At 46.2% G+C, this 25689-nt stretch overlaps 1 protein-coding gene across 2 annotated transcripts in view; it reads left to right on the top strand.

The window, feature by feature from the left end:
* The first annotated feature begins 771 nt into the window (after nucleotides 1-771).
* The window catches only part of PLBD1 (phospholipase B domain containing 1), a 259209-nt gene continuing 234291 nt past the window's right edge, over nucleotides 772-25689 (top strand). Inside the window, exon 1 of one of the 2 annotated variants that reach the window (XM_086957557.1) lies at nucleotides 772-1314. In XM_086957557.1, the coding sequence (XP_086813683.1) occupies nucleotides 1245-1314 (70 nt within the window). In that variant the 5' untranslated portion in view covers nucleotides 772-1244. The remainder of the gene's footprint in view (nucleotides 1315-25689) is intronic. The other variant, XM_086957567.1, reaches the window with a different exon arrangement.

The following is a 25689-nucleotide window of genomic DNA, read 5'->3' as shown; positions in this document are numbered from 1 at the left end:
CGTATGAAACACCCTGCGATGTGCACATGATCGCCTTGTCGCCTCATTCCTCAGTTGTGAGCGCTTAACACGCTAATAATATGTGCATTCAGCAGTTATTAGTGTACCGTAGTAGGTTTTCCATAACCGAGTGCAGGTTCGAGCTTCACTGGGACGGGGAAGACGCCGGGCAGCCCAGGCGCGCTGCAGCTGGGCCTGGACGAGATCACGAGAATAACCAGGGTGCACGCGACGTTGAGACAACACGGAAATGACCCAACGGCTTCCGCGCCTCTCCAGCGGACCTTACGTAAAAGCGTACTCTGTATTTTCTTTATTTTGGAAAGGCTTTGCTTGTTTTTACGGTCTTGCGGAGTGTCAATGACTTGGGCCGCTATGAGCGGTTTTAAAGAGCCTCACAGAAGTTAATAAAGGAGTCGGGAGTCCAGATGCCTTTGTTCCGTCGCGCTCATTCATGAAAGCCTCTGAATTTTGCAGCAGTTTGTATATAAGGCGCAGACTTGACCCGAAATTATCTGGTCACTTTACACATCCATTTTGCGTGGGCACACGAGATTACGTGGTTTACCGAGAGTCGAAATATGTTGAGTCAGCACCGAGACTCGAACCGGGTTCCCCTCACTAGTTAATTTCATGAAATAATTAAATGTTTACGGTGACTTCGGCACTGAAGCGATTGTAGAACAGGGAGTGAGCCTGACAAAGTCTGCACTACCGCAAAGGTAATTATTTACCTGTAGCTTCCGGTTGGCGCCTGCGCCGTCGGTCAGCGGTTGCCGTTGCGCCAAATCTCTCAGAGGGCTCAGGTAGCCCGGCTGCTGTGGGATGAAATTCCCGCAAGCGCCAATGGGGCAGCTCAGCGAGTCGTGAACAGCTCCATGGGTAGAGCAGCTGGTACAGTACTCCACTCCATAGGTAAAGAGCAGAGTAGGCGTTTTGTTCCATGGTAAAATACGTTTATGGGGAGCTGTTCTGCGAGTGATGTTGTGGGTCGCACAAGCCAGAGCAGGGGGCGAGGCCTGGTTAAGTAGGACATATTGCCGAGGATGAAGCAAAGATATGGAGCTTTCTCCAACCGACGGAACACCAGCAGAGGGGCGGAGACCCGAGATGCCCCTCCCTAGAGGAAATTCCAGCCCTGCCCAGGAATCACAGCAACTTCTCCAAAGTGCACTAAAGCAGCAGCTGCGAGAGCAGAAACTGTCACATCTCCCGTCACAGTCTTACAACCTTAACTGCGATCAATGGAAGGCTGCAAACAGCTGCTGAGACTCTGCGTCCTGTTACTCCTTCAGCCCTTTGGGGGGCAAGCAGGTAAACGCTGTGGCTGTAGAGAGCGAGGGGCTACAGTTTGTGCAGGGCGTGGGAGTCAGGTTGCTTTATTTATCAGAGAAGCCTGCTTTCAGTGTTGGCATTGGGAAATAGACTTTGATAATCAATAATGGGAGTCAAGGTTTGGCAGAGGACAGGGGGTGGCGTCAGTGGGTGCGGAGTCTGGCAGTTAAATTATAAATGTTCATGTTTTTTAGAACTGGAAAATATGGTGCAAAGAATTTGGCTACAAGGACAAATGTGACCGTAAATCTGTTCAGCTTAATTGTTTTCAGAAGAGGCGGCATGTTAAAATATCTACTGGGTTAAGACATTTGCTGCATAGATCTTTGTGTGTCTAGCGAATTTCAGGGGAGGATAATAATGGTAAGATTACATTGTTGGCAATTAATTGCAGCGGCTGGAGTGATCTGTGTTTTGTCTAGTCTCAGTTTTGACTCATACAGTAGCATATAGGGTTAATGTTGCTGCGGCAAAGCACATTGTGTAACCTGCAGATCACAGATTTGTATTTTATGAAGATAGGTAAATGGTTTACTGCTTGAGCAGTTTGTTCATACTATGGGTTACAGATGTGAAGGGCCCTGAGCTAGGCTACTATCCACTATATCAGTAGCCAAATAAACAGATATGTTGTAAGGAAACATAAATACACATCAGTGCAGAGTCCTGATGAACTAGCTACATATTAATTAATTAATTAATTAATTCCCCTTCACTCATTTCGCTTTTTCTTTGATTAAAAACTGTTTTCTTTTATAATCCTCTTTCAAAAAAAAACTTTTTTACTCATTATACCAGTACTTTCATCTACAATTTCTTTACAGTGATAACTTTTTAATCACATTGAAAAAAGTATACGTTTCACAAGTAGTTCTTGATACTCTGATACATACAGTCACAGCCAACACATGCTTTGCGGCTCACCAACCTCTTCTTTAGGACTGGCTTGTATGGGAAGATATATCAACCAGTCTTGAAAATTCAGGAGCTGTTGTCACAATCCCTGGGTATGGTAAAACTGTTCTATGTGGGACAGCTAGGTCCAATGCAGACAAGTTGTTCTGGCACTGTTTTGGAGATGGCAAGGCAGTATTTGAAATATGTCTTGAAGGCCATAATGGATAGAAAGTGCTCCTTCTTTAGCTTTGGCCTGGTTAGCTGGACGCTCTCAGTGGTATATCAGGGAGGGGGTTCTCCAACTGGGCCGCTGCCACTCTCAATCTGACTTTTTGTTTTTCTCCTGCATTTGCTGCATCTGAAGACATGTTGCTCCGGAGTCCTTTTTGAATAAAAATATCCTGTATGGTCTTCAAGATTCTGACTGTATCCTGCTGATGTGTGTGTGTGTGTGTGTGTGTATGTGTTTCCTATATTTGTTTATTGGGTTACTGCTTGACACAGAAACTGCTTTGTTACTTTCAGTTCATAAGTTGCAGTCCTTCTAATATCATACAGTGTTATTGTTTTTTTTTCTCAATCTGTTATTATTTTCAGTTTGCAAAGAAAAGTCCCTTTGGATAGTAAAAACGTTTTGCTGGTACAGATAACCCTTACCCCAACCACTGTATTACGATTTAAATCCTAATTTAATGTTTCTCCCGACTATGCACTCAACATATGTCTACAAGTATAGACGATATGTGACTGCCACACCATATAGCTCTCATTGTCTTACATAACATTTATTATACATTGATTTACCCACTTGTATGATTTATTGTCTCTCTCTCTCTCTCTCTCTCTCTCTCTGACACTCTACACTGAAATAAGTAGCACTATAAAATAAATAAATTAGTAAATGCATTTAAAATAATTATTTTTGTAATTACTCTTAGTCAGAATCAGCTGGCATTCTTGAAGTAGAAGCACATCTCTTACATGGGGGGGGGGTGAGTTCAACAAAGTTATAAACCTGCCTCCAAACAGTTGTATCTCTTAAGTACTTGTAAATTTATATATTGCACAAATGCAGAGGCACGTCCAAATCTGTGTAACAGGCATTGACCACCATAGTAGGAAAGAGGAAGTCAATAAGTCGATCTTAATTTCCTTCCTTGTGTCCTTTCTACCATTTCAAAAATTCCAATACATAAGAAACATGCAGCAGACACGTGTTTATGCCGAAAGGACTTACTCAAGGCTGCAAATAATTATAGTATATATGAAAATAATTTGTGATATAACCATTCCGATTACAAAAGGTAAAACTATCACAAACATAATAGCCCAAGATATTGGACTTATGTTCATTCATTACCAAAAAACAACCCAAGTATAGCACCATGATGAAAAGAGGCTACTGGATAATATATTGTAACCACTGGTCAACAAGATATTGTTGCATATATACTACAATGTAGATTTTCCTAAGAAGTTATGACGGAAAGTCTTAATTTTATCAAAGACATGGAGGCGAGTATTATGCCTTTCTTATCTTGCTTCATTTTCCTTAGCAGCCAAGATAAGTAAAAACTACAGTTCCCGGAGGGCCCAGAGAAGCTAACTGGCCAATGTGAACATAAACAGAAAGACACATCACACCCAATCATAGAGCATCAGTCAGGATAACGTCACCATCTGACTGCGAACATTCCTCTTTTCACTGGCGAGCAGCTCAGATATAGTCAATAAACAGAGGAGAAATCGAAATCACAATAGCAAGGGCTAAAATCCAGGTGCAAAATTCTTGACCAACATCCAACCAGGGTTGACGAACTGTGGGAAACTCAGCAGAAGGCTTGAAACCAGAAAGAGAGGCATCCAGGCGAAGCTGAAGGTGTTCTTGTAAAGGATCCGTTCCATCATGAGGATGCAGGAGGCAATGCTGGAGCCTCTAGAGGGAGGAAGAAACACAAGTTAAGAGTGTTGCAGCGGTATAATAATCGCCTCCGTGTCTTTAATAAAATTAAGACTTTCCGTCACAAGTTCGTAGGAAAATCTACATTTTATGACAAGACCGGAGGCTCCTATCATGCTTGTTTAAAGCATATAAATTACTAAAGAAGCAGCAGTAACAACAGGTTTGCAGTAAAACATACACAACAATTGTCATTAGACCAATCTGCTGACCTCAGAATGTCCTCCAGGCGAGAACCCGCCCAAAAAGCTTTGGAAGCCATGGCTCCCCTGGCGAAATGAGCTCAGAAAACGGAGACGTCAGTGCCTGCAATGGACATAACCCAGCGGGCTAGAGTAGCAGAGGAAACGGGGCGGTGGAGTTTACGAAAAGAAATTAGCAGTTGGGAGTGCAAGGACATTCTGAGTTCAGAAGTTCTTTGTTCGTACACCTTGAGGCATTGAACAACACATAGCTTTGGGTGGTAAGGGAAGTAGGGATAAGAAACAGAATTCAGATTTGTCTTTGTTCTCCTATTAATGTGGAACATAACACCTGTAGGGGAGAACTGTCTGGAAGAGATGTCCAGGGCTTTAACATCTGAAACACGTTTTATGGAGACAAGGCAAAGTAACATTGTAAGTTTAGCTGATAACTCAAACTATCTCTCTAAATGTTATCTGGCCAATCAGAAAGCAACTTAAGAACAACATTAACGTCCCATAAATTAGAATACTTAGCCAACGGAGGTTTGGAAAACCAAACTCCTCTCAGTAGACGGCAGATCAACGGATGAACGCCCACGGGTTTGCCATCGATGGGGGAATGGTTGAGAGAAATGGCAGTTCTGTACAAATTGACTGTCTTGTAAGACTTACCTGCACTGGCTTCAGAGGCCAAAATGTTTACCACAAAATTCAAAGGGGCTGAAAAGGGATCGATATGTTTCTCCATACACCAGCTTGCCCATAAAGACCAAGCGGATCTGTAGGCTTTGGAGGTCCCGGGGACCCAGGCTTTGCTGATCAAGAGAGAAGCCTCTTGTGAAAGGAGGATGTCAGGAGGGACAGGCTGGAAACCTTCCAAGCCGACAGGACTAAAGAATTGTCCAGAATGAGACTGTGAGGAAGACCTTGAGGGTTCAGCACTAAATCCTCGTGGGATGGTTGAAGAACCGGAAAAACTGTTGCCATCCCCAGGAGTGATGGGAACCAAATCTGAGATTGCCAGAAGGGAACCACAATGACCAAGGACGTCGATTGGCGACGTACCTGGGAAAGAACCCTGTTGATCATGAGGAAAGGAGGTAATTCATTGTTGAGGTGAAGGGACCAATCCTGCAGGAAAGTATCCGTAGCCAGGGCGGAAGGGTCTGGTCGCCAACTGAAGAAACAAGGTAATTGAGTGTTGAAGCGAGAAGCAAAGAGATCTATAGAAAAGGGACCCCATTTTTGAGATAGGGATTGGAAGACGGATGGCAGAAGCTTCCAGTCGCTGGAGTCTCGCAGAAAGCGAGAATGCCAATCTGCCACGAATTGAGATCCCCCGTGAGATATTCCGCTGTCAGGGATAGTTTGTTCGACAGACAATACTCCCACTGGCTCTTTGCCAATTCTGCAAGCGGTTTGGATTTTGTGCCACCGAGATGGTTGATGTAGGGGACCGCAGAAACATTGTCCATCTGTTTTTGGAGATGCTTTGAATTGCAACGTATCCTGCCAGCATCTCTAAACAATTGATGTGCAATTTCGACTCCTCGCAAGACCATTTACTGCCAGTCGATTTTGGACCACAGAGGGCGCCCCAACCCGACAGGCTGGCATCTGATTCTAACACAAGATCTGGGGCCGAAGCAAAGATAGTTCGCCTATTCCAAGCATCTAAATGGTCGATCCACCACTGAAGCTTGTCGCAAGACTCCTGATCCAGTGCGATAACATCGCTGTAGGCCAAGCCTTGGCGCAGATGTCTGATTTTTAAACATTGCAGAGCCCGATAGTGGAGAGGGCCGGGAAAGATGGCTTGAATAGAAGCAGAAAGAAGACTGACAATCCGTGCAAGAGTTCTGAGGGAAAATTGGGAGGTCTGAAGCACATGAGAAATATCTGATTTGATGGTCGAGACCTTTGACTGAGGGTGTAAGAGAGAAGCCGAGGGGGAAACCACTAGGAAACCCAAGAACTCTATTTGCTGGGTAGGCAGAAGAACTGACTTCTCGTGATTGAGAATAAAATCCAGATCCAGAAGCAGGGACTGAGTGGTTTCCAGATTGGACAGAAGGAGCTGTTTGTGCGAGTTCATGACCAAGATGTCGTCCAAGTATATGATGAGTCCGATCCCGAGGGAACGAAGGAAAGCCACCACAGGTCTCATGATTTTTGTAAAGCACCAAGGTCCTGAAGAGAGACCAAAAGGAAGAGAGGTCAACGATAGGTCACGCCCAGCTATTGGAACTGCAGAAACTTGGTATGAGCCGGGTGAATAGGGACGGTAAGATATGCATCCTGCAAGTCCAGGCGAATCATCCAATCGTGGGGACGAAGGGTATCTCTCAGATGCAGGATAGTCTCCATTCTGAAGTGACGATAGACCACAAACTAGTTGAACCACTTCAGATTTATCATGGGCCGCATCTTTTTGTTCTTTTTCTTAACCAGGAAAATAGAACTGAGGAACCCTGTCGGATCGAAAGGAGCCACTTGTATGGCCTGCATTTGAAGAAGACATTGCACTTCTAGAGAAATGAGGTGAGACATTTTGGTCGAGAAGACCAGAGGAGGAGGGAACACAGTTTGGGAATGCAGCACATAAAGCTCTATAAGTAAAATTTGAAATGTATTTAGTACCCAAGGATCGGCGCTGATAGTTAGCGATTTTGGAAGAAACAGTTTTAAACGTCCTCCTACTGGGGGAGGAGGAGTAAGACGTACCTTGTTGATTGTTGTTGTTGCAGAAGTTTTTCTGACCTTGACCCCTGTAATCACGTCTTCTTTGTGGGTAGAACTGAGGCTTGTAGTCCTTGGAACCAGAATTGTAGGAACCTCTGGAGCCTTGATTGTGGTAGGGGCGGCCGGAAGAGCAACTCCTACCTCTGCCAGCCCTTCCAAAAACCAGAGGGTAAAAACTTTCTTTTTATTTTTTTTATATTTCTTTTTATTAAGACAAGGCATCAAGAAAGACATTGTTGCATTTTGCAGAAGAGGGTCTGCAACAACTTCAACATATGATACAGAAAATATTGGTCGGGGGGGCATGGAACACCAATATCAGGCAGATTAACATGTAAGGGTCATGGGGAAAGAGGAGTATCAAAAACAACAGTTGCAGGTGGTACACAAATATTTCCTCTGTATTGGGTCCAGGGTCCCCAGATATTATTCCACTTTCTAGGGCGACCCCGTGCCAGATAAACAGTTTTTTCACGGAACATACACCAATCCATACTTTCTTTTCACCCTTCTAGCGTAGGTGGGCTGGCCGCTCCCCACTGTTGTGTTATGTTCCGCTTTGTAATCATGGCCCCTAGAGTGACCCATCGAGTTTGTGCAGTGTTCAGGTCTGTCGGCTCCCAAATATTCAATAAACATCTCCTAGCTTCCGGTAAAAGACCCACACCCGGTACTTCCTGCATGACGTTATGGACACTGCTCCAGTAGTCTATCATGTATCGGTATTCCCACAGGATATGAAGAAACGTCCCCAACTGGCCGCAACCACGCTTACACAGACCATCTTCCGTTAAACCCATTTTAATCAGACGCGGACCAGTGACATAGACCCTGTGCAGTATTTTCAATTGAACGAGCCTCAATCTCGCCGGGATCACAACTTCCCTAGGGGAAGAAACTGCTGATTGCCATTCCTTGTCATCAATTTCGATACCCTCCTGCGTCCACTTACCCCTTAAGTCTACTAAGAGATCTGCTCTATGGTTTATCAATTTTTTTATAAATGAGAGAAATGGTGCTATCGGGTAGATGCCCATCCAGTATTCGATCCTCTAATAGGGACGCTTCCGGTATCTCTTACCCCATCTGAGAACACCGACCTCAAGGCATGTTGCACCTGTGCCTAGCGAAAGTACTCCGTCCCACTCAGTTCATATTCGGTTTGTAGTTCAGTTAACAATTTAACTCTTCCCTTCTCCCAAACATTCCCCACAGTGGTAATCCCTATCAAATCCCATCGATCAAAGCCCTTCGAGTTCCACAACCTGCCCAGCTTATCAGATCCAAATAGCGGGGTAGCCATAGCCAGACGGTCTTTCCATCCCAGTGAACAGAGAGTGTCGTAATCCTATGCGCACCGCAACTCTAGTAGGTCACGTTAAACCTTTCTCTATAGTTTTGGTGTACAGCGCTCTACTGTAATCACCGCCAGGGAGCAGCCATTTATCCATTGCATAACCCAGATCCATATTGGACCCATAGGTACCATGATTTATAGCTCCCAGCTGTGAAGCCCAGTAGAATCTCTTAATATCTGGGAGCGCAATACCTCCGTGGTACCATGGGAGCGTCAACTTGGCTAACGCTATACGCGGTCTGCCTTCCCAAAGTAGGCTGCGCTGCAGTCCCTCTACTTCTCGAAAATAGCTAGATGGTACCACATCTAAGGTATTCATGGCTGCCTCCGAACTCTGAGTCAAACATTGTGAGGGTGCTCCCCCAGGGATTCCTTTTTCAGGGACAACATAGGCCTGAAGGGAAAGGTGGCGGGCTTGCCATTGTGCACAGAGACAGGTTTGTTTGTAGGACATCAGAGGGTGGCATCTCTGATTGTGAAAGCTTAAAGTTCAGCCTACAAATCACCCCGAACAAATCTGCTTCGGGCATCTTGGTATATCGACCCCGGGCAGTCCAGGTGAATTTGCGGGTTCCCTAATAGAGACCACCATTCCTCTTGTCTCAGCAGCCTCTAACTATATCTTACTGGGGGACTTAAAGTTTCATTTCGAGGATCCTGGCGATAAGATGGCAACGGAGATCAGGCTCGACCTCAAATCGCTTGAGCTGACCCTAAAAAACAGACGCCACTCACATTAAGGGACACCTTCTAGACCCTATATTCACAAACATTGCACATTTAGAATGTAGCACCCCCCTGCCGCTGCCCTGGTCCGACCACTTTCTGGTCCCGTTTATTTGGCAAACCAATACGGAGTCTCCTTCTATCCCGACATCACGCTCACTAGAGAGAGCATGGTCCAAACTCCCGACAGAGAGCTGGACCCTCAGACTGGAGCAGACAGCCCCCCCCCCCGACCCAGACCCCATAGAGGCGGACAAAAACTTCTCCAAGTGGTTGACCAACTCTCTGGACGATGCCCTTCCCCGGAGAAGAATAGGAAAGAAGAGTAGTGTATTCAAATCACCTTGGTATACACCGGAACTCAGAGGCCTAAGGAAAACCGGCAAAAAATTGGAACGCACTTGGAGGAAAGACTGGGCCTCTCACTCTAAAGCAGACTATCTGGCTGCGATAAGGACTTATAAGGCCTCTTTGAAAATGGCCCAAGTTTCTTATTATGAGGAGAAAATTAGAACCTCCTCCAACTCGTCGAGAGAAACTTTCCGGATAGTGAAATACCTCCTTAAAATACCTAATCCCCCGGCCATGCAGGATGTGGCTGGAGTTAGATGTAATTAATTAGCGGCCTTCTTTGAAAATAAAATCCAAAACATATTAAGTACCTTACCACAAAGCTATGTGGCTTTTGACCCTGTTCGATCGATTTCTCACAGTTCTCCCCCCCTCCTTGATGCCTTTTCTTCGGTGTCCAGGGAGGAATTCCAAAAAACTCTTACTTCCTTGAAAGTGGCTCCCCTTGCGATCCTGCGCCGATGTACATCCTGAAACGAGCTTCAACTGTTATCTCACCATTTGCTACGGACCTACTTAATGCCTCATTTGCTCAGGGAATAGTCCCCCCCGCCCCCCGCTCCCCCAGCTGGAAGCAAGCCATGGTAAAGGCTCTATTAAAACAACCAGAGCTGGATCCCTTATAACTGGCCAATTTCCGGCCAATCTCCTTGCTACCAGGCCTCAGCAAGATTGCTGAGAAAATTGCTAAACAGCAGCTATCTTCCCACCTGGAATCCAATGGGCTCTTATGCAACTCCCAAACGGGATTTCGCCCAGGTCAGGGCACTGAGTCCGCCCTGATAGCTGTGGTCGAGGAGGCAAGGTGCATCTTGGATTCAGGAGGATCAGCGCCGGTGATCATCCTTGAACTGAGTGCAGCCTTCGATACGGTAGACCACAGGATCCTAATCCAACGCTTGACCAGGCTGGGAGTCACTGGAACGGCGCTGCTATGGCTGACATCCTTCTTGAGTGACCGAACCTTCCAGGTATGGGAAGGCAATGTACGCTCTAAACCAACCCCCCTCCACTGTGGGGTCCCTCGGGGCTCTTCGTTGAGCCCTACTCTGTTTAACGTTTATATGGCCCCTTTGGAGGAGGTGGTTACTCCGTTTGGAATTAGAGTGGTCACTTACGCAGACGACACCCAACTAGTCGTCTCACTTTCCCAAGAGAAGCACTGCACGGAAAATCTCTACTTGTGCCTCTCAGAAATATATTCATGGATGAGCAGATCGCGACTCAGGCTGAATGGAGCAAAGACAGAGCTTATGCTCCTAGGTCATCATATAACATCTGTACCCAGCGCCATCTGGCCCGCCTGCCTGGGGGACCTTCCTACCCCTAAGAACGAACTAAAAAGTCTGGGGGTCTGGCTAGAGCAAGACCTGTCATTTAAGACCCATGCAAAAAAAACAGCGGGCATCTGCTTCGGCCTACTTCGATCTGTCCGGAAGATTCTCCCTCTCTTACCAGCCCACTCAAGAAAGCTGCTTGTCCAAGGGCTAATCTTGTCTAGATTAGATTTTAGCAATGCCCTCTTTCTAGCTGCCCCAGCAACCACCATTAACACCCTTCAACGTGTCCAGAACTCAGCGGCCAGGCTGCTTACTGGCACTTCCCCATGAACCTCAGCCAAACCCGCTCTCAGAGCTCTCCACTGGCTGCCAAATCGGGAGAGGATTAAATTCAAGTCCTATTGTATCGTTCATAAGGCATTACAGGGGAAGGGTCCCCCCATCTTAGGGAGTCTTGTCTATTCCTACAAGGCCACCAGGACTCTTCGCTCTGCTCATGGAAACCTAGCCAAAGTTCAGAGAGTTAAGAAGGCCCGAACAGGGGGACGCCACTTTTCTGTCAATGCGGCTACCCTGTGGAACGCTCTCCCTGTTAGACTCCGCACTGAAACTAGCTATCCTAGGTTTCGAAAGCTTCTTAAACTTTTCTGTTCCCCCAAGACTCCTAAGGCTTTTGTTCTCTCCTCAGTTGTTCTCTGTTCTATAGCGCTGGGACGCTCCCAGGCAGCCATGCGCTTTATAAATCTAATTTAATTTCATTCATTCATTTCATAAAGAAATCTGGGTAGGGACATCATTTTAAAAAGGGCCGCCCGTCCTAATAGGGACAATGGAAGTTTCTTCCAGCCAGATACATCGATTTTCAGCCGAGTCAATAGAGGAAGGAGATTCATGTCATATCGGAGTATGGGATCCATTGAAACATAAATCCAAAGATATTTAAACCCTTCCTGAGCGATCTGAATGGGACAATTACGAGGCAGGACAGGGGTATCACCACACAATTCATAGATAGGATTTTGCCCAATTTATTACCAATCCTGAATTCCTACCATACGAAACCAAGACATCGCAAACAACATTAAGGGATTTCCTGGAAGAAGTCAAATTAAGCAATATATCGTCAGCATATAATGAGATACGATCTTCAAACTGCGGGGACCAACGAATACCCTTTATCGAGGGCTCCCAACGAATTCAGGCCCCTAGGGGCTCAAGAGCCAACGAAAACAAAAGGGGGGAAAGCGGGCACCCCTGTCTAGTGCCCCGCCCAAGACAAAATGGCGCCGAGACATGATTGTTCACAACAATCTGCGCAAGAGGCTCGGGTATAACAAGCGCACCCAGTTAATAAACTCAGGACCGAAACCGAATTTAGCCAATACAGCCCAGAGATATGGCCATATTATGTCCGGTTCTCGCAGTGTATGCACCCTGGTTAGAACCTCGTGCAACCGCCTTTGGCTCAATGCCGTATTCCTATGTGGGATAAATCCAGATGGATCAGGATGTACTAAATTACTTATGACCTTGACCAACCTATTAGACAACACTTTAGCCAATATCTTGGGTTCCGAATTCAGCATTGAAATCGGTCTATAAGAAGCGCAATTGGATCTCGGCTTCCCCTCCTTAGGTATCACTACTATCGTGGCCACTCTCTGGTCTCGGGGCAACACCCCACATTCTCGAGCTTCCAATAACATGTCCTTCAAATAGGGGGCAATCTTATCTGGTCTAAGTTTATACAACTCGATCGGGAGACCATTGGGACCCATTGCTTTCCCAGAGTTCAAAGAGCGCACTGCCAAGGCAATCTCATTAGCGGTAACTTTACCATCCATGAGGTCACGATCCTCCTCCTCCAAACATGGAAGTTGAATATCCCTCAATATTAGGCGCAAATCTTCCTCCGGTCTATCTGAGACAGAAGTGTAAACTGTACGAAAATGATCCGCAAAACCATCTATTATCCCTTGTGGGTCAGTAACATAAGTCCCTTCCTTCGTCTCAATCTCAGGAACCACCCGATCCGCTCTGTCCTTCCTATCCAACCAAGCAATCGGTTTACCGGCCTTGTCCCCAACATCATAAAGACGCCCTTGCTGTTCTCGGCTCAAGGCTTTAGCACTGTCTGTGACCAGCGTCCTGTACTCAAGCTGCTTAAGTTGCAAAACATGTAACCTAGACCGGGTTACTTCCTATTCTATTTCCATTTCGATGTTTGCTATCTCTGATTCAACTCTGACCACTTCTTTCTCTTTCTGTCTGTTGACTCCCGCGAACAGGGACAAAGCTTGACCCCTAATCACCATCTTAAAAGCCTTCCACAGCGAAATTGACGAGGAGACCGATCCCTCATTCTCCTGAAAATAGTGCTCCAACGTTTGTAACAGTTCCTTACGAATTTTAGGATTACGCAAGTGTCACGGGTTAATGGGGGTGATGCTACCACCTGAACCTAAGGTCATCTCAAATTTGAACCAGAGCGGCGAGTGATCAGAAATGCCTCTAGCTAGATGTTTCACTTCAGTAATATACGACGCCTGGGCCGCCGATACTAGGGCATAGTCGATTCGAGAGAGGCTACTATGGGCACCAGAGTGGAAGGTATACTGTCGCTGAGTAGGATGAAACAATCTCCAGCTATCCACCAGACCCAGAGTCTCTAAAAAGTCAGGTAGCCATTTCTGTGTCCATCCCACATCCTTGGGCGGAAACCTATCCATGGTGCCGGAAACCACAGCATTGAAATCCCCGCCCAGAATCAACAAACCACTAGGGAGGTCTAAAACAATCTTACCCAAGTCAATATAGGTAGTGGCTTGCAGGCCCGGGGCGACATAAATAGAGACCAAGGAGAGGGTGTATCCCTCCCAACGTCCCAACACTGTTCTATATCGACCCCTCTCGTCTGCAATTACGGAGTCAACTACAAATGGGAGAAAGTTACTAAGAAGTATCCCAACTCCCCGGGACCCCGAAGTTAATCCGGCATGCGCAACCATCCGTTAGCCTTTCCTGTGCATCGCCTTACATGCATTTCCTACCAAGTGCGTTTCCTGGAGTAGGACAACATCCGGAGAATGTCTTTTAAGGAATTGCAGGACCACACTGCACTTGATTTTATCGCCCAACCCATTCACATTCAAACTCAAAACTCGCAACCTCCTACCCCCATCACAAAACATAAAGAAGGACCTACCCCCCTCCAATCCTCGCAACATCAATAAGCAATCTCTGAATACGATGCCTTGGAAAAACACAAAGAACATGAAAACAGAACAAAAAATAAACACCCCACCTCTCCCTCCCACCAAACCTCCCGTTTTGCACTACCCCCCCTCCCTGCACCCCTGCTTACGACTCTCAAGCCTCCCCAACTTGCAGTGTGCCTGTCGCCCCCACATCTAAGCTAAACTACCAAAAAAGATAAATCTGAGGAGGGGAGAGACCCACCAATAGCCTACTGACCCCCCATATTTAACTGTATTAAAATCTTTTTATCGAAAGAATACAGAAGTAGTCCGTCCCCAATTGCTCCCCGGTTCCCACAGCCATAGTACTTATTCTTGGTTGTGCGAGTCCCCTTCTTCATCTCCACTCTGTCTCTGGGGTTCATGCTGAGCAGTTAAAGTGTCCAACCAGTCTGCTGCGACCTCCGGCTCATCAAAGAAATTAACTTTCTCATTCTGTTCAATTCTCAGCTTGGCCGGGTATAGCATGGCGTACTTGAGTCCCTGGTCACGAAGCTTTCGTTTAACTCCCATAAAGCCCATTCTCTGCTTCCGGACTGCTTGTGTGAAGTCCGGAAAAAAACTGATGGATGAGTTTTCGTACTTCAAAGGGCCCCCAGATCTGGAAGCCTGGAGGACCGCATCTCTGTCCCTAAAATTAAATATTCTCGGTCGAGGCGGGGCACCGACACGCGGTCAACATTCGTGAACTCTGTGCGCTGTAAAGAAATTGCTAAGGCCTTTGGGCTTCAGATGATTAAGTACAAAATCCTTGACAAAGAGATCCGCGGCCTGCCGCTCTGCCTTTTCCGGTACCCCAATAAGACATACGTTGTTCCTCCGGGCTCGTCCTTCAAAATCCTCCAATCTACGGATAGCCAGATCATTTGAGATCTGTAAATTCCGAACCTCCGATTGCAGTTCGGTTACATCGTCAGTGAGACTAGCAGTCTTGATGTCAAGTGATTTAACTTTCTCACTTGTCTTCGTGAGGTCTGTCCGAATCAAATTTACCTCAATTGATACAGTGTCCAATTTATGAGCCAGGGTTTCCATCTGTTGTCCGAGAGAGGACTTGATACCATCAATGGCGACCATCACGTCTTGTAGCGCCAGCTCCGCTTCCAGCACAGAGGTTTCTTTCGCTCCTTCTTGCGACTTTCCGAGTCCACCAGGCGACCCTTTAGTCTGTGCATATCGGTCCATGTTGTTAGTTTGGGTATACCTTCCGCCTCTAGTGTACTTCAGTTGTCGCTTATCTCCCTCCGGTTTAGCCGCCATTGTGGGACAACATTCGTCGTTCGATTTGAGGTGGAAGCGATGGATAGCCTTTGTATTTGGACCAATATCCTACTACCGACTCATTAGGAATGCCCGGCAGCCATCCGCATCTCCATGCTGTCGGCAAAGGGCTTAAGCCTCGGCGCACTGACTGGTGCGACACGCAGCAAAAACCTTCAATCTCGATTCCACAATTCTGCACTCTGTTAAAGCGCATTCATAGTAGGACCCTCTGCCATCGATCAGGGTATCAGCTATTCGGGAGTGGGTCTCAGTGAGGTATCAGGGAGTTCCAAGCGAGATCGAAAGTGAAACCAAATTCAGAGTTGCGAGGCCGAGCCAGTCACTTCCGGTCTTCAGAGCCGCTGTTGTCGCATTACAACTCGGGCACAGCGCCAACTCAATCACCGGGATTCCAAGAGACACAGGCCTCAAACTGTCCGGACCTCCAACTCTGGTCCCCGGGGCACACTCGGGACACGGTTTTCAGCATTCAACACTCCTTCGGTTCCGCTGCAAGAAGCACTCCACAGTAAACAGGATAAACAACAGGATATATTTGGGGGGCTACGAGGGTCTCGGGAGCCCTAAGCTCACGCGGCCATCTTGGATGTGCACGAAGCTCCTCCCTCAGGAAAAACTTTCTTGATAAATTGCTGAGCCTTGTCCAAGGAGGCGAAAGTAGACACAAACCTGCTGAGGTCTTTGACAAGCGAATCCCAAAAAGAAGGCCTTTGGCTTTTATTCTGGGGCCTTGAGGGGCCAAATTAGCCAATTTGGGATCAAGTTTAATAAGAAGGCACTTGTGGCATTTGTGTGTGATAGCGGCATTGGCGTTTCCGAGCAGACAGAACCCAGTTAGAAATGTCATCCGCCTACGGACCCACCACATCGAGTAACTTGTCCTGACAGGTGGACCAAGCCTTGTCCACCCCCCTGCGTGGGTCCTTGCCGAACTTAGAGAAAAAAGTGAGCAAGGGCTGATCAATGGAAGGAACCATGGTAACCTTCTCTGCCAAAGAGGGTTTAGGGCATTCAGACTTTAACCTCCACCTAACTGCCAAGTCCAAAGGCAGACAAAGTCTGGCCGAAATATATTCGCCAACATGGGGGGCAGGAAACCATTCAGTGGAATTATTGTGGCGAATGGTGGAAGGATCAAACATAGGCACACCTTCAGAATCCATAACGGGTTCAAAAGAAAAGTAGTCTGACCTGGATTTCTTACAAGGAGTGGAAGGAGGGTCAGAGACATCAAACAGGTCAAAAAGGTAATCAGCGTCACCCATGTCGTCGTCAGTGTACAAAATAGTGGAAATAACCAATTTCTTGGGAACCTCTGTATGCTTCATTTTAATTTTGTATTTGCCATCTGAACCTGTTAACCCCTCCTTAACAGGAGGCCTGGGAGGCGCATAGTTCTCAATCAAGGGCAAGGAAACCTCACCATCCAAGTGTGACGCCTTATTGGAAGAATGTAAAGCAGCAGAGGAAACCACCTTTCTTCTTCTGCTATCCCCCGCAGACTGGGCAAGTGCTTTGGACAGTAGACTTAACATGGAGTTCTCCATGCCTTTAGACAGGCGCTTCATAGAAGTCTCAACCGCAGTTTCTACCGAATTAGTAATGAATTTATTTAGAGAGAGGGAGACAGAGAGAGAGAGAGAGGGGGTGGAGGGAGGGAGACAGAGAGAGAGAGAGAGAGAGAGAGAGAGAGAGAGAGAGAGAGAGAGAGAGAGATGTGTGTATGCTGGGTCTGGTAGCTCAGTGGACGAAGGTGTCTGCTGCAGGAACCTGTGTTCAACCTCATGGTCACAGTTATTTTTGCTGCTCTAGCCCCGCCCCTCCCCCCACTGACCCCGCCCCCACAGGTGCAGCCCTCCGACATAAACGACACTGTAAATTTGGCCCCCGAGAGAAAGTTTGTGAGGACCCATGATCTATAGTTTCACCATTGTAGTTTGACATAGTAATGACACATCTGTGACACCGAGAAGTCCAAAATCCGCCACCAAGATTGTGAACAACGGAAAGGTTCAAAGAAGATTATTTCCATAACATGCTATACTGGCAAAGTGTAGAATAACCACATCTTACCTAGAAACACTAGTAGAGCACGTCGTAATTTCAGAGTCAGTATACTCAAACTATCTCAATCACTTTGGCAATTAAAACCTAGTGTGTATTTCGATATATAGGTCCAAATGAATGTACAATATATGCTGTCATAAAAAGAGAATGGTACCTTACAATCGCAATACGAACATTCCAAAGTACATCTACTAAGTAACCTATTAATCCAGAACACCTATCATGACCACTCACTCCAATATCAATTTGCATGACGCGCATATACAGTCAAATTTTTAACCCAATATTAAATTAAGACTTTGAATAGTCACTAATTAAATGGAGTATCCAAATATGGAATGATACATGTAATCACACCCCCGGGGACCGCAGTCAGCTGAAAAGCAGCTGGGAACTGAAAAAACAACTATTATAGAACTATTATCCCAAAGGAGGGGGGGTCCATAAACGAAGGAACAGCAATCCGCACACTCCCTCCAGATCTCGCCGCCACTTCCCGCGTCGCCAGCCCGGCGTCCCAGACGCCGTCCTCTCTCGGGCAAACACCGTCGTCCTCGGGGGTAATGCCGGGCTCTGAAGCAGTACAAAAGAGGGTGGTGATGGACGGAGCATCTGAACCAATCAAACACTCACACCCAGTCAACAGATCTGGGTTTGATCCATCACTGTTCTTTAGCCCACTCTGCCACCCCAGTTCAGACATGGCCATATGCAAATCAGTCTGACCCTGTGCCTCATGGGAACAGTCCAGCCCGAACTGCCAAGCCATGCCTTCCCTGGACCGGATTCAAGCTTCCTAGGACCGGTTTCTGGCATTACAGACGTCTTCAGCCAGGCTTGCTTGAATCCAGTGGCAAAGTGAGCAAGGGACTCCCGTCTGATCATACCCTGCCAAACGTATGGCGAACAAAGCGGTACAAAAGAGGGTGGTGATGGACGGAGCATCTGAACCAATCAAACACTCACACCCAGTCAACAGATCTGGGTTTGATCCATCACCGTTCTTTAGCCCACTCTGCCACCCCAGTTCAGACATGGCCATATGCAAATCAATCTGACCCTGTGCCTCATGGGAACAGTCCAGCCCCTCTGAAATTAACATACATACATACATTTGCACTTGTAAATAGATATACACACAATACTAAAACACCGATTCTTGATTATTTTCCTATAGAATCAGAAAATTGTCCTACGTGATACATCGTGCCCTGAGGAAGACCTCACATATAATAAGTGGTCCATATTCCATCGAGGTCGGAACGCGTTGGCATTAAGTATAGAGTATCAGAGCGAAAGATTTTTGGATTGAAAATGCTAAAATTAATGCAGTGGAGCTAGATCACTCAGCTCATTTACCTCTAAGAAAGCTCTGAACTCTACAAGGACCAAAATAGTAAAAATTACCAAGAGAAATTGACTCTAACTCTGGTAGTTCAGTAGGACTCTGACCTGAGAATCTGCAATAGGGTCATGTTTTTTGTTTCTTATTGTATTGTTTGTTTGTTTTTATAAATGAAATGTAATCACATTTGATGTTTGTCTATATGTATAAATTTGCACTTACGTGTTGTTGAGAGAGCAAGATACTTTGTATATATTGTTGAGAGAGCAAGATACTTTGTAAATATCCTTGTGCAAAAATTAAGACATGAAATGTCTAGGTATCCCATGTATATAGAGTGCAAACAAGCTTACCCTAAGAGAAATAATGGAATAAAGAAAACAAAAAAGTAATAAAAATTACAGAGTCAATAAAAGGGACTTCTGTGCTCAAAAATAAGCGTGTATGATCAATGGTGTCAGAGGTAAAACTTTTGTTAAAATTTGTTGACTAGATTCTGGCCTCTGATTTCCTTAACTGAATCACGCCCCTTCAGTTGATATCCACTTATGTAAGTGTAGCACCCTGCACTAATCCAGACCTCCCATATGATGATTTTTGTGGTCTTAGGCAACCTTAGAAAGCTTTCCAAGTGCTAGCTGTGGAGAGCAGCCTTCAGGCTTTTTTTCCAGAAGGAGCGTAAAGCAGCTTATTTGACCAGTACCTAATCTTATGGTATAGGTTAAGCGACAAAGAATCACACCGTATAGTCCTAAAAATATATATTTATTATAAATACTCACAGACAAATTGCAATATCTCCTGCCTGGAGATATAAACACAATGCCTTCTCTGCTCAATTTTGCCGTCAATCTTGCCTACCTGCACAGCGGGACGCTGCTGAAAGCCGCGGAGGAACTGCTGGACGGTTGAGGATTCCGAGGGCACGCCGCGTAGCCTCTGTCACCGGCCACACACTGTGGAGGACTGCTACCCCCAGAATGCATCACTTTCCACACAGCTGCCCTGAGTGCCGCGAGTAAGGGGGAGGCGGGGTCATTGCGCTTGCGCTTATAGCGCTGCCTCTCACCCCGCGGTGCGGGACGAAGCCCGGACCAAGGACGGGCCAGTCAGAGGCTGGAGGAGGCTGGGCCACGGTATTTACATTTGCATGGTAACATCTAGCCGTACCACTGTTGATCTCCGTATACATTGTGATTTTCCACTCAGTTGACTATTGTTAGACTGTATATTTGTAAGCAGCTTCCCCACAGGAACTTGGTTATATCTGAGAATATACCAACTTGCCTCAGAGTCAAAACATTGAAAGTGATTGAGGATGAGCAAGCAAAAACCCCTTACGGGGCAGGGGGTAGTTGGGACCCTCGATGCTTTTTTGCAAAGGGCTGAGTCGGTCCTAAGGTATGAAATCATCCTAACTAAGCGTAGGCTATTACTCGAGCCACAAGTTGGTTCCCTGAACCCATTAATTCACCACTCAGAAGTATTAGCTCCTCCGCCAACGGGACGCCCTAAAGCCTGACCCACCTAAACATGCCTCATTGCTGACACCGCCCCACGGGGAGGATACTATGCCGACACCCTCAGCCCCACCTGTGACTGCCTGGGAAGCACCTAACCAAGCTATAATAAATAATCCCAATGTTCAAACGAGAGGCCAAAAAATGAAGATCAGCCAGGGCAAAGGATTAGTGCCCCCATCAAAATAAAAAAGACGTGGGCAGGGACTGAACACCCATAAAAATACGCATTACAGGCAAAATAATATAGGGACAGAGCCAGAAAACCCAAGAGAGCATAGGGGCCACCCTTGTAATGGGGGAAACACCCAATACGATCCAGCCAGTCATCTGGGAAAAACTGGAGGGTATCTTTTCAACCCTAATTAGACCAGTGTTAACTAAGTTAGCTGCTATAGAAGAAAGGCTTCAGAGCCTTGAAGGGACCATCAAACGCTCATTGGAATACCCACATCCATCTGTACAGATATCGCGCGAGTCTGAGTTCACTCCCAATAACCCTCTGTGTTTCCATGACCCGAGCATCCAGCATAACACATATGTAGTTAATACCGCCCCGGCAGCGAGGCCTACAGTTACTTCTGAACGTGAAGTAGTTCGAATGGCTCCCAGCATATAATCCACCAACCTCCCACAGAGATTGGTGGAGTAAGCCGCAGTGAAGGGATTCCTGCGTGCCCCTCTACTCGGATGATTCAGGTAAATTCTATCAGGCCACAGACCAAGGAGCAAACTAGGGGGCTCAATGGGAGTCAGAAAGACGACTATCTATCAGAGCCGACCTTTTTACATCTCCCACCAGAGGCTACACCTCATACTTTTGTTCTAACTAACATACCATACCCTCTCTACAACAGGGAGCTTTTGAACATTCGTCCTTCCTGAAAAACAAGGCACTACACGCACTCGCTATCAAGACGGTCCATACTAATGCTCTATTCTCAGAGTTTAAGATGGCTCGCCAAATTCCCTGGGTAGGCAATGCATCCAAAATCATAGCAGGGCATGGTATTGTGAGTACCTTTAGATCCCCGCAACTGGTCAGAAGTATTCTTGAACTGTCCAGGCGCCATATGGCTAGAAAAGGGGGGATGTGTGTGGTTCTTCTAGGCATTTTTTACCAACCTTCTTTATGGTCTGAGCAGGCCCTTGTATCTGATACCAACAGTAGTATCCCTTATTACAGATAGGGCATCCCAACTTTTAATTCCTTTGACCCTCTCTATAATTTAGACGGGTTAGATTGACTGGTGTCAACTTCAGGTAGCATCGAAGGCATGAGGGAGCTACAATATAGTAGTTCCATGGAGATTACTCAACATATGGGCTCCCTGTGGAATGTGAAATTAACTAGGGCCCCAACCCCTAAATATCTAGAGGGATGCACAAACCACCTTCTTCAGGACAACAATAATTTTTATCTCTCTAGAAAGGTATGTAATATTCACCAGCTTTTTCTTATCTTTATTTGAGTGAGTGACACTATTGACAATCAAATAGCCAGGTCATTGTGAACGTGAAACTCCTTTTTGTATTTTATTTTGGTGAACACATGGTTGCGTGAGGCCTGACCTTATAATGCCAGTTAGGATCATACTTGATTGTTACAAGGATATTTCATAGATATGTTTTCCTTCCAACTGCAAACACAAGGAACACGTAGGACGCAGAGACAAGTATTACGAGAATACACCACAACAGAGGAAAATGAAATTGGTGTTGTGATTAACATCTAGTGACATTTGGAGGGATGGTCAGTCCCCAGCAGCACAGCTCGGGATCAGAATTTTAAACATAGGATTCTCTTAATGCTTCTCGGCCATCAAATTGGTAGAATACCGATAGACCTACCGGAACAATGCTTTAGAGGAGTGTAGGACGTTGTATCTATGAAATATCTTTGTAACAATCATGTATGATCCTAACTGGCGTTAGGAGGTCAGACCTCAAACATCCATGTGAACACCAAAATAAAATACGAAAGAGTTTCACGTTCACAATGACCTGGCTGTTTGGTGGTGTATCTCACTCAAACAACAAAAAGCTGGTGAATATTACATGCCTGACTAGAGAGATACAATTATTGTTGTCCTGAAGTAGGTGGTTCCCTGTTGTTGTTACATTTGAGGAACAACAAACTATTTTTTAAAAAGTGTTCAGATATTTTAAACAGTTGATTCCTTCAAATTACCTAGCGTTTTGAATGATAAATATGTATATCTTGTTTTTGATGTCTCTCTCTATATAAGATTTTAATAATATCTGTAGAATGTATCCTTTTAAATATTTGTATTAAGATGATTTTTACAATTGTATAATTTGTTTTATGAAATGTTCTATCAAAACGATTTTGTATAATTGCCTCTTGGGTCCTTTTAAGACTGACAGTGAGAAGTATTTGGTTGTGAAGACCGTGGAGTGTGACTTGTCCGATTGTTAATTTCTCTAAGAGTTCCCCTTTTGTTGATACAGTGCAGTATAAGGAACCCTGTTTCTTGGAGTAGTGGGGCCGCTCTCCTGTTTCTGGGAGAGAGTCAACAAGCCTTGGAAATGGCAAGTCGGCACAATTCACAGGGGTAATGCTCCAAGGACAAAAACAACAGTTGATGGACAGAATGCAGAACAATGTCATACATTCACCCCAAATACAGAGTTCTGGGCCTAAATCCATTGTTTTTTTGCACTCCACACCACCCCAGTTCAGACATGGCCATATGCAAATCAGCCTTGACCCTGTGCCTCATGGGAACAGTCCAGCCCGAATTGCCAAGCCATGTCTTTCCTGGACCGGAATCAAGCATCCTAGGACCGGTTTCTGGCTATCAGCCGTCTTCAGCCAGGGTAGCTTGACTCCAGTAATGCTCAAAGGATACTTGCTTCAAACTTGCTGTGAAGACAGTGCAGACCTCAAGGGAGTTGCAGAACCACCACCTGTGTTGCTGAACCTTTGGGAGTCCGTAGGAGCTCAGGAACAGCAGACCGGTCAGCTTTGTTGCAGTGCCTACAGATGCAGGGGAGTGACTCTTTCGCTCCAAGGGAGATTCCTTCATGTGTCTTGGATGTCCACAGGCCTTGGGAAGACCCTGTATGGAGCACAGCACACAGACTTTACAGAATATAGCAGGTCGACGAGCCCAGGAGCAACAGGAGTCTTCCCAGTTGCAGCTTCGGGTCCCAAAGTGAAGTCCAGTGAGGTCCTGAGTGCCCAGACGGTTGAAGTTGAAGTGGTTTTGGATCTGAATCTTGTGCCACGACGAATCTATGGAATCCACCTACAGGTAAGCCCTTACATACCCTAAGGAAAAGCTTGGGACGATTCAGTGGTACCTCTCAGTAGAGGGGCTGGACAGTGTATAGGGTACTCGATGTCCCCTGTCCAGTTTCACGCCAGAGCAGGATCCAGAGCAGGAGTTGCCTCCCTGAACTGGTTTCAACTGGGTTATGCAAGGATGGCACCAAATGTGCCCTTTAAAGCAGTCTAGTAGCGCTGACAAGCGCTTTCACCGTGTCCCAATACACTAAGTCCTGTCTGGGAGGTGGTCACACCTCCCCTGACAGTAAACCTATTGTCCTGCCTTTCCCTGCTCGAGCTTGGCTCAGCAGCAGGAGGGCCGAATCGTGTCTCTGTTCGGCAGTAGCCATAATTTGCTGTTCAGATTCAGAAGACTGGTACCGGGAGTAGAGAGGGCCTTCTGGAGGAGCTTTACAGTGCATGGAATCATACCTCCCACACCTTTTACAGTGTAGGGGTATGATTCCAACATGTTTGATACCAAACACGACCGGGTTTGTTATAGCCAGTTTAGAGCTACCCATTGCGTTATGACGCTTGCCACTCTATGTATCATAATGCCTGATGCACTTACAACCCAGGAGAATGGACTCCTATGGTCGTCGGGGTGTCCTGCTCTTGCAGGGGCACCCTCACACTTTTAAACGAGCACCCCGCCTTCAGGATTGAAAGGCCTGCCTTAGGGTTGACTTATAGGTTTTAAGTGCAGTGACCTCAGATATAAGGAAACTTCTATCTGTCGTAAGTGGTGCTAGCACCAGGTTATGCAGGCTGCAATGGCAGGCCTGTTGTCACAATCTGAGTTGTCTCTCATGGGTGGCATAATACGTGCTTTAGCCCATGGGAGACCCCTAGTGTACCTATGTCCTGGGTACCTTAGTACCATATACTAGGGACTTACAAGGGTACACCAGTAGCCAATCTGAAGTGTACCTAAGTACTCACCATAACTGATTAGGGAATAAGCACCGAGACTGGGGTCCTCATTAGCAGGATCCCAGAAAGACTAGTCAGTAAAACCTAATGACTCCAGCAAAAAGTAGGGGTGACCATGAAAGCAGATCCTACTTTCCTACAAGCAGGTTTCCACAGTATTCTCCAAAAATCGCATGCCCTTAACCTGTTTGGTCTCTCCAGTGACTGTTGAGCAACTCGCTCGCCAATATCCCATTCAGTGGGCGAACACGTCCATACCTTATTTAGGAGTCCAACTCCTCCCTACAGTAAAAGCAACCGCGTCTCTTAATCACCATACCTTACTCCGGCAAATAAATCGGGATCTGCCCCAATAGAGGCAGTATCAGCTGTCCTGGCTAGGTAATAGCTGCCCTAAAGATGACTTCCTTCCCAAAATGCTATTTCTGTTCAAAACTCTCCCAATAGAGCCTCCAACGGGCATGATACTGTCTCTGCAAGAAGAAATAAACTTCTTTGTCTGGGGCACACGCAAGACCCCAAATGAAAACAACCAGTGTTACAGACCTCCAGGTGAGGGGGTCTGGGCATTCGAAATCTCCTACATTCTTGCGAGGTGGCCAAACTCTCCTATATATGTTGGAGTGGACCAGGGAGGAATCAAAGAAACCTTGGCTGATCTTGGACATAGGGTTCACAGGCTTACACATTTGGAAGATCCAGTTTCTCTGCAATTCACAGCTCCCATGGGGTCTGAATTCTTCAGCGATTACTAAGGCCATGCTTGGGTGTGGGAGCTGGTGGCATCGGCAGAGGTTTATTGTCGATTCCCTCCTCTTTAACACCACTATTCAACAACACCGATTTTACTCAGGGACTTGACCAAAGAGCGTATCTGCTTTGGCAACTTGCTGGGTGCCGCTCTATCTGTCCTTAAGAGAGCCCTCTCCCCTTCGACCAGCTGCGTAAATACTATGCGCTGCCAGGGGGGAAGATCTGGGGGGCTTGGAATAGTTATTGCGGCGAATTATGTACACCCCCGGTGCGGCACAGGGAAGGAGAAGCACAGGTATCCCCATGATTCCAAATGTTATACATACTGTATTTTATGATTCTGTATGTAAGACAAACTAAACCTCACGATGATGTCAATTGTTGATCATATAACAACATCAA

Source organism: Lissotriton vulgaris, chromosome 1_1 (assembly GCF_964263255.1).
Source record: "Lissotriton vulgaris chromosome 1_1, aLisVul1.2, whole genome shotgun sequence".
Classification (NCBI taxonomy): domain Eukaryota; kingdom Metazoa; phylum Chordata; class Amphibia; order Caudata; family Salamandridae; genus Lissotriton; species Lissotriton vulgaris.
Note: the sequence above shows the minus strand (reverse complement) of the source record. Positions and strands in the feature narration are given on the sequence as shown.